The sequence below is a fragment of the Eschscholzia californica genome, unplaced genomic scaffold (assembly GCF_041429995.1).
Source record: "Eschscholzia californica isolate CP2 unplaced genomic scaffold, dmEscCali1.0.p SCAF_1, whole genome shotgun sequence".
In the NCBI taxonomy this organism is placed as follows: domain Eukaryota; kingdom Viridiplantae; phylum Streptophyta; class Magnoliopsida; order Ranunculales; family Papaveraceae; genus Eschscholzia; species Eschscholzia californica.
This window is the reverse complement of record NW_028238198.1, coordinates 21,260,257-21,270,030: the sequence shown is the minus strand read 5'-3', so window position 1 is coordinate 21,270,030 and position 9,774 is coordinate 21,260,257. Positions and strand designations below refer to the sequence as shown.

General features: G+C 36.4%; 1 protein-coding gene across 1 annotated transcript; it reads left to right on the top strand.

The window, feature by feature from the left end:
- Positions 1 to 5,789: 5,789 nt before the first annotated feature.
- On the top strand, positions 5,790 to 8,650 carry LOC147565083 (Thioesterase superfamily protein). The gene is made up of 4 exons (XM_086651597.1): positions 5,790 to 6,219; positions 6,303 to 6,363; positions 6,523 to 6,667; positions 8,245 to 8,650. Exons 1-4 carry the CDS (start codon positions 5,946 to 5,948, stop codon positions 8,497 to 8,499), a joined length of 735 nt encoding a protein of 244 aa, XP_086507723.1. The 5' UTR covers positions 5,790 to 5,945; the 3' UTR covers positions 8,500 to 8,650.
- The last annotated feature ends 1,124 nt before the right edge of the window (positions 8,651 to 9,774 follow it).

The following is a 9,774-nucleotide window of genomic DNA, read 5'->3' as shown; positions in this document are numbered from 1 at the left end:
TCATCTTTTTCTATTTTCATGCCATGTCCTTCTTGAGTATATGTTCCTTCTTCCTGGTTTGGGGACATAATAGGCGGGGAAGATGTTCGAAGTAATACGGCCTCAAACTTGTCACAATTATTTTTCATCCTATCGGTTTCGCACTTAAGTGATTGAAGTGTTCCAAAAAGAGAAGATGGTTGCGGTGGTAAAATTTCTCTTGCATGTTCTCTTTCACTGTTCCCTCTTTCGACTTCAAAAGTTGTAGTAACTGTTGTAGGTGTAGAATAATATGATGATTGAGGTGATGGTGAATAATAAGAGTACGGAGGTGGTGTTGAAGACGGTGGTGAATACGGTGATGAACAAGGAAGTGGTGTATAATAATAGTATGGTGGTGGTGGTGGTGGTTGTATTTCTGAGGATGGTGTCGGGTAATAATAAGATGAAGGTGATGGTGTATAACATATTGGTGGTGGCGGTGGTGACGGTTGGTACTGACAAGGAGAAGGTTGTGGAGGGGTTTCTCGTTCGATTTCTCCCGGATTCCAATGATAATTGTACGAGTCATTATTCGCATATAAACATGATGAACATGAGCATTGATTCGTTATCTCTTGATGAGTATAATTTGATTGAATATAATCATCTTGACGAATATAATACGATTGATACTGATGTAACTGGTCTGGAAAAAAATTTCTATAATCATTAGCCAAAAACTTTGGTGGCTCTGATACCACATGATGTAGAACGCAACGGAATTTAAGAATAAAATAAACTAATACGAAGAACGATAAAATAACGATTAAATAACTGTAAACTCGATTAAACTTGATTGGGTTTTCTCTTCAACATGAAAATAAAAGACAGACTAGACCTCCTTTTATAGGATATCATACTTTCCTAGTTAGACTCAAACTGGACTTTCCTGAATAATGGAAATACTGAAATACTGCAACTTCCTAAATAGATAGACTCAAACTAGACTTTCCCAATTAATGGAAATACTGAAATAATGTAACTTCTTAAACCTAGATTCAATACGAATCATGCTAAAACTGGGACTTTCCTAAATCTAATCATTATGGCCGATTGGCCTACGTGGCCGTTAGGCCACGGCAAAAAGCGTCCACGCCGGATGCCCCTGCATCACGAAATAAATGTCATTCATTAGGGTTCCAAGTACTAGCTAGGAGTAAAAGAATAATCAATCAAATAATTGTACATTAAAGAAATATATACATGGGACATTCCATCTTTATGTGCTTTTTGAAATGAGTATCACTGGTTCCGATAAATAGTAGTTATACGCAATTCAAAATTGTTGTATAGGAGTGCAATGTCCCAATTGGTATGGCGAATGAGCTGATACACCAGAGGGACATCGCTCTGGAGTGAATTCCTGCTTACCTAAGCTCATGATGAAAGTCTTTTGGTTTTGCAGTAATAAAGAAGAATTGCAAGCTTTCAAGATGATATATTTCATTATTTATATTCTATAAAAGTGAAATTGAGGAATATTTACAGAGAATTTTTGCCAAAAATACTAAGCCAAGCTTTTTTTTTATATTCCCTCCATACACGGTTGGTAGGATTAAGTGTTACAAACTTTATTATTATTAGGAATAATTTTTTATGCTATTTCTCGTAGCGCCCCTTAATTTTGTAAAAATGTCGAGATGACTTTTTTTTGTTTTTACTGACGTTAATTTTCTCATCCTTAATTTGCCCTTCCATATCGCGACAACTCTTAGTGGCATTTCTTCCTTTAGCAGTATTATGACATAACATCATCGATCTAAGCCCTGTTTCACTAGAAAGGGGTCACAAAACTAGGGGCAATATGAAAAATACCTTCGAATCATTATTTATAATAAATAAATTATGGTTTCATATTAATGTGTTTTACTTGACCCAAGCCCTATCCTTTCCGAATGTAAAGTACAAGAAAGACACAAACATTGTCTTGTTAGGGTCCGAAATCTAGATGTAGTGTTCACATATGATTATGATATATTATCACCGATCATCAGATGCCCTAATTAATATTTTATTTTTATTAATTAAATAAAGTTCGAAATTTTATTACGGACAATGTGAAGTATGTTAAGACAAACAAGTATGGTGTCGTATGCAACTATAGATTGGTATTTGGATTTTAGGGCACAAAATTCTGATAACTTTACGTGTGGAAGGAGATAAATCAGAGTTTTAAGACAGAGGAGAGAGAGAGAGAAGAGAAACATGTGATGAGAAGCTAGGTGTAAGCAAACCCTAGTTAACCCATTCATTATGATAGTTACTACTCCAACCAACAGAAGGAAAGAATTCTCTTCACCCAATGTTTATTAGCTCTGTTTTGGTTCTGGGTAGATGCTAGATAGAGAAAGTGAAAGACAAAGAGCCTATAGAGAGATAGAGAGAAAAGGGAAAATGGAATAGAGAATTCCTCGACTGTTGTGAAACACTTGGACTCTATTCGAATTGTTAGGTCGCATCTTATTAGACATACAGAAGTAATAACAGAAGGTGAAAGAAGAAACAGCAAGTAATTGTTCAGAATCAAGAATTTAATGAACTACTACTAGTACTATAACATATATGTTCAATATCTTCTCTTCATGCAAATTAATTGTCTGCTGCATATATACAAAACCCTAGGTAGTAGTAGCTACCCAATCCCTCTTGCTCCTCTAATGTCTCATTTTATTTAACATTTCAACCAGAAGAGAACAATATATAAACCCTAATTGTTGCAAACAAAATAGTCATACAGCTCTTTCGTCGATAGGTTAAGTGATTTACATCCTATACGAAACATACTTTCTTACTTAGCTACACAAATTATAAACTGACCCAATAACAAATTTTCGTATTTGGGATGGAAATTTTAGTTACCCAATAACAAATTTTCGTATTTTCATAAAGGGACTGCCTCATCCTGGCAGACAACCTTAATATTTCAGCTAGTGTGTCACGACTGATTTAGAATTAGAAAAAACTAGATCAAGGGTCTACCTAACGATGGCCTAGGCTAGAGTAATACCATTTTGATCTCGAACTAGTTACTCCTGTAGAAGACAATATGGTGAAAGTAACTGTTTGTATCGAGACAAAAAAATTGTGAACCAGTTTAAATTACTTAAAATTGTGATAACCAGTTTTAAATTACTTGCGGATACCAGGTTGGTCGACGGTCATTTAAACACGCACGAAGTTGCAATAACTCGCCCAAACAAAAAATTTGAGCATGCATGTATTATCTTCTATAAATTTATACACTTTTAGTTGTATAAGTGGCACTTCCGCACTTATTTGAGTGGGCCTAGTCAATTACTATTGTCGACCGAGCATCAATAGTACTCTTATATGTTAGTATGTTACGCTTCTATTGTTTAATTGAACATTAGTATTGGTACGGTTACACTAGACATGTAATATTCTACGCGTCCATTGTCAGACTGAGTATGAATTTAGAGATTTAACATAATTCGAACGTTGTCCCAAAGACTATTTTATATACACTTTGGAATAGTGATTTAAAATGACTATTTCTATACGGATTGGTAGAGTCCGCGTCCCAAACGCCACTACTCATTTGATCTTGTGCGTCAGTGCGCTCATTCGTCCTTGATAGTGTAGCCATTTCAAATGAGCTATGTAGAACATTTCGAAAGCCATACGACCCTTTGTGAACGGCTATGCAGAGGCAAACGAGTATGTGAAACAAATCACTTTTATATTAGGGTACTAAGTGGAGTCATAGAACTGTATTTGGGGCAAGGGAGGTGTGTCCTTAAAAATAGTATTTTCATAATAATCAAGTGGTTTACATTTTTTTTTAACTGGCAATGGCATACATCTTCTACAAGTCTTTCTATTGGGGTTTTGTGAAGGACTGTTGTATGTGAAACTGCAGTAAATTAAGGAGATTTACAGCCTACAGGGCTGAATAGTAGGCTAGGACCCAAATCTGTATTTGTTTATCGTCAGAGTCAGATCTGATTGGACTAGTGCAAAGAATACAAAAACGGCCTAGAGTCAGAATATAACGTTTCTGGTCATCAATGACTACCTTTTTTACAAAATAATAGCATCATAATGACTGCAAATCTACTTATGTCTGAACAAATCAGAAACAACCAAAAACGCCATTATTTCCTTTGTCAACTTCACTCTTTCACATTTTAATGCCCCACTCTATTTCTATGGGGAAGTAGTTATTTTAGACACTCTATAGAAGTGTACTCTCTCGAGTGTATGAAATTTTTTTTTATTTTCAGTTAGTTTTTTCGATACAAAGAAAAAGAATATTAACTGACTCTCGATACCTGTGATTTTAGAAATTTTTTTGAGTGTCTCATTAGTGATGCTCTTAATCTTTTCTTACGTATCTGCGGATTGATTTAGCTTCACAAAATAGAAACACAAATTTTGCAACATTTCGTAGAAACATAGTTTCAACTACCAAAGCAATTTGTTATAGAAGGACAATGAATTGTATTATTTTATCTCATGCTTGCAAGAATTGTTGACTTGCTCATAATGTTTGTCAGACAAAAGAAAGTTATCTTGTTTATTGCGTATTTTTGGTAAATTTGTCTGAGGTCTAGTTAATTTTTTCTAATCTATTGACTTCGTTCTTTTGTAAAGAAGCGGGAAAAAACCCTACAAAAAGCCCTTGTATTTCTCTTTGGGAGTTTCTGAAGGCGCCTTCGAAAATTATTTTTCGCGCCCTAGGTCCATAGGTGCCCCAAGTATGGGGCAAAAAAATTTGTTCGCGCCTCCCCCCTTCTCCACACCCTGTTGTTCTTTTCCTTTCTCGATCTTCTTTCTTCTTCAATCAACAGGAAATTTCCGAAATGATCAAACTCAATAAATAAAAATTAACAAGAAATGTGAAATTGACCCTATAAATCTTAGAAATCTTCTTCAAACCTTTGAAAGAAAAAAAAATCCTTTAAACCCACCATAGAAATCCGCTTTAAAACTCAGACACCATACAAAACCCTAGAAATCCATTCGAGTAATCCTCTTCAAAGCATGAAAAACCATAAAAGCTTCAAACTCAAAAAAGCAAAACGCTAGTTAAAGAGAGAGTGCACCAGTCCACGACCTTGGTTTTGGGCTCGGACAGAGCAAGTCCGAGGCCATGCATTGGATCTCGGACTTGTCTGTCTGAAGGAAGGCCCCTATAGTTGTCGGGGTTTGACCCCGATCAAACCCTTCTAGGAGGCGCCTTTAGACGCTCCCTTTCTCCCTCCCTCGAGAACATATGCTAAGATCAATGAAATTAAAAGAGTTAAAACAACTAATAACTTGGACCCTAGCTATGGACCTGAGGTGGAACTATTAGTTCTTAGGGCTGCAAATTTTGGAATTTGGGCTTCAAATTAAAGAAAATATCACTGTCCAAGCTTGGGCTCAACTCTGATGAAGTGAGTGTTCTAATCTTGTTTCATTCTTCAAAAATTGGGGTCAGGGGGTTGCCTGTGGAATATCTTTAATACTATACTAATGGGAATCCGTAGGCACCGTGAAGCAAGATTGGTTTTTAATAGTTTGACCCGCATTTTAGCAGTTGGGAGTTGGGTAATTGGAGAAATAGTGGTGTTTATCGGGTCGGACCAACGAAACGAGCTTTCGACCAACTTGCGCCGGCTTTGCCTCAAACCGGGTTTCTTACCGGTCTGTGTTAAACCGGCACACGCGAGGCTCAAAACCAAGTCCATCCCAGAAGACAGGAAGATAACCCAGTTTAGTTAGGCCCGTTTAGGATACAGCCCGGCCCATTAACATCAGCACTCGGTCCACACTTCGAAATCTCCGCCGGAGTCTCATAACACACTTCCCTCGTTCACTCCTCCCCCTTCTCACCACTTAAATCCACCCTTCTCTCTCTCTCTCTACCTGTAAATCTCACCATCTCCATCTCTCTCTCTCTCTTCTTTCTCTCTCTAGAAATGGAAGCCACAGCTCTCACAAATCACATCATCTCTTCTCTCTCCTCACATTCTTCTTCATTTCCTTCTCAATCATCCTTCTTAATACCTTCTTCTATTTCACTTCCCCATCAAAGAAGAACCTTTTCTTCTTCTTCTCCTGAATTATCTCTTTCTAACCCTAGATCTCATCTTTACCCCCTTAAATCTTTCAAGAACAAAACCAGCAGCTTCATTACTTTTTGCTCTGCAAATGGATCAGATGAATCAGCCAATGACATTCCTATCGAAAAGAGTAAGCAATTTTCTCACTCTCTCTAATACCCTTAAATTATTCACATTTTGGATCAAATTGAGTTTTCCTTTTTTGGGTTTTAGGGTTTCCAGCATTTCCTACTGTTATGGATATAAACAAGATTCGTGAGATTTTGCCCCACCGGTGAGTCATTTTCTGTATAAATTTTATGGATTTCAATTTCCCACATTTGATTTATGGCTAATTTGTAGTTGGCTATGTTAAAGTTTTAATCTTTTTTTCTTGCTTTTTTGATTTTCTGTTGGGGATTTTAAAGTTTTTCTTCTAAATTTGTGTTTTTAGGTTTCCATTTCTTCTGGTAGATAGAGTGATTGAGTACAATGCCGGAGTTTCAGCTGTTGCAATTAAGAATGTTACTATTAATGATAATTTCTTTCCTGGTCACTTCCCTGAAAGACCAATTATGCCTGGAGTTCTTATGGTTGAGGTAATTTATTTTGTTCCATCTTTTATAATCATCATTGAGATTTTGATTATAGTCAAATCTGAACATGAAGCAAAACTTGGTCCAAAATTTAGGATCGTCGAGGAAAACAACCGTCGATTACTCGATTTGACAATGATGATAATGTTGTCAAAATTTGGAAAGTGTGGTTACCAAGTTGGTTTCCACCTCTACGTCTCAAGTTTGAGACATGGAATCGTACCCCTTAAAGTATGCTAACCTTTCGAAAAAAGAAAGAAAAAGAAACTAGACTATGATATACAAGATTTGATAGAGAAAGAAACAAAACAAACTTTGAGAGCTCATTTAGTGGTGTGAATTGTTAGTATGAACCTCACACCTAAAAGATAGAGTGGCATGTTAATCTAATGAGCTTATTAGTAGAACCTTTAGGAATCTAGCTACTTTGAAATTCATTTCGGCTATCAATATCAATGGCGGTGAATCGGTGATCATAGTTTTGAACCCTCATTAATTTTTCTTCAATTTAGACCAACCATAGCAGTTCATTGCGCCATTCTATTATTTTTTTGAAACTTTGAATAAAACTTCGTCTTGCCTACCATACAATAAATAAATGAGAAAGCTTAAAACTTCGTCTTGCCTGTAAGACGTTAACATGAGCTAGTACAGCCACGGAACCGTAATCAAATTGTCTCGCCTACCGCACATTAATTATGCACAAAGAAATTAAACATAAAGACAAGACTACACGCTAATTTGCTATAACACAAACTTTATTTTTGTTCACACTAGGTAGTCTACAATCCTATCCCTGTGGTCATTCCAGATAGGGAAAATATAAACACACAGCTTTTGTTATTTACACACACATTGCCTTACTATGACCAAGTCAAGTATTATTCACATGCCACCTTCTTCCTCATTTTCGCCGACAACTTCACTGACCACAACCACCATCAAGCTTTCTCCCTCTCATTTTCCAGCTCCTTTCATCTTTTTCTCTTTTTAGACGAAATGCATAATTCTGGTGAACTGTCGCCAAAACTGTGGAAGAAGATATGTAAATAGTAAAATTGTACTTGGGTGTTGTGTGTGTGAAACAAAAAGATTGCGTGTACAACTCTTTTTTTCTTTTGAAGCTCAACATCCTTGAAGGGTATGACTCTGTGTGTCGAACCCTTGACCTAGACAGTGGAAATCAACTTGGTAACAACTCCAAAAGGTTGTCAACAACCTTTGGTTGGAGTGGTTACCAAGTTGGTTTCCACCCTATAGGTCAAGGGTTCGAGACACGGAGTCATACCCCTTAAAGTATGCTGACGTGACAAAAAAAACTTCAAAAGGTTGTCGGCGCATGTATAAAATTACCCTACTAGATATACAGGGATTGTGTTTACATAAGCCCAACTCTCATAGTTTAATTGTTATTTGGCTTTGTACATTCCATTTTGTTATGTAGGCCTTATACGTACATAGCCCAAACTTACATAATATTACACAGGCTAGATAATGTTGGATATTGATGATTTGTGAGTGACATTTAAAACTATCATGTTTGAATGGAATTAGTACACTGATTCATTGATTGGGTCCAGGCCATGGCTCAGGTTGGAGGCTTGGTGATGCTGCAACCGGAAGTAGGTGGATCTCGCGAAAATTTCTTTTTTGCAGGAATCGACAAAGTGAGGTTCCGAAAGCCAGTAATTGCAGGAGATACCTTGGTTATGAGGATGACACTAATAAAATTACAGAAACGATTTGGAATAGCAAAAATGGCAGGCAAGGCATATGTTGGAGGCGAAGTGGTCTGTGAGGGTGAGTTCTTGATGGCCACTGGTACCAGTGAATAATGCCGCCCGGCCCGTCCCGAAATTTAACTTTAATGCTACCCATGATAATGTTTCTTCTTAAGTTAGATCAACTTATGTGGTAAAACAGTTCCTTGTGAATTTCATGCAGTTTTTGGTGTGTTAGTTGTCTTGAATGAAATGGCTTTTGGCATTCTCTTCTTCTCCTTTTACCACTCAGGAGAGTCCTTTTTTCTATTCTTCAGTGAGAATTATGTTAATTTATCAGAGATTGCAAGGTTGGTTTTACTATAATTTGCAACTATTGAGCACTTGACCTAATTTTTCAAGTTTAAAACCCTTTCGGTGATGACGGTCTCCGAGGTAGAAAGGATAGTGGAGAGGGTGGGGGCAGACTGGGTTCCCCTCTGTACACAAGAATATTGATAAGGATCTTGTCTTTCTCTATCTCTCTATATGTATGCAATACTTGTACGAATGCCCAACTAATTCGAAACATATTCTATTTGAATAAGCAACAAAAGAAAAGATCAGCCAACAACCCTTAGTTGGAGCCGTAAGAAGTTTAATTTTCTACGTTAGAGATCAAGGGTTCGAGGCACGCTGATAATTCAAAAAAACAAACACAAAAACAAAAGAAAAGATCAAAGGAACTATCTTTAAGAAATATATGATAGTATTGTTGTATACCTATGGGATATGTACTTAATTTCAATATTAAGGAAAAGAAATGAATAATTAGTGAGTGGGAAACATCAATTATGTTAAAAGAAGACTTATACTAATTGGAATCTAACAAAAGTAAAGAAGATTATAATAAAAAAGATGAAAGGCAAAGAGTTGAGTGAGGAGAGAGAAATAATGATGCATGTCCCCTAGGCTGGGCTCATGGGGAGTGGACCTCTTTTCAGTCTAGTCTCTGTTTCCTTCTTTTCTATTATTTGATTTATTAACCAAAAACTTTGCAGATTTGTCAATAACTACTCCACACACCCCCACCATATTTTAAAACCTAAAGTTTTGTAGTTACTTGATCTATATGGGTCTATAATATATAAATAAAATTATAAAATAGTGTTAATATAGTGTGTGATTCTTTTAGTTTCTTTTTTTCGTTAAGAGATTCGTTTAGTTTCTTAGTAGTATACCTTTTAATAACCAAAAAATAAACATTCTAAAATAGTGTTTGCTACAGAAAGCTACAATCGAGAATTGTATTCCAAATGGATTCGAGAATTAGATTAGGTCTGGGCTCGGGTATTCCGTGTGCATATTCAGTAATGGGTCTAACTGGTGGGCTTGGGTTAGACAAGATCA

Bases quoted from the DNA above. Each gene is read 5' to 3' on its own strand.
- LOC147565083 (XM_086651597.1), top strand. From the start codon at position 5,946: ATGGAAGCCACAGCTCTCACAAATCACATCATCTCTTCTCTCTCCTCA. The intron at 6,364-6,522 runs GTGAGTCATTTT...TTGTGTTTTTAG, and splicing joins CGTGAGATTTTGCCCCACCG to GTTTCCATTTCTTCTGGTAG. The intron at 6,668-8,244 runs GTAATTTATTTT...GATTGGGTCCAG, and splicing joins CTGGAGTTCTTATGGTTGAG to GCCATGGCTCAGGTTGGAGG.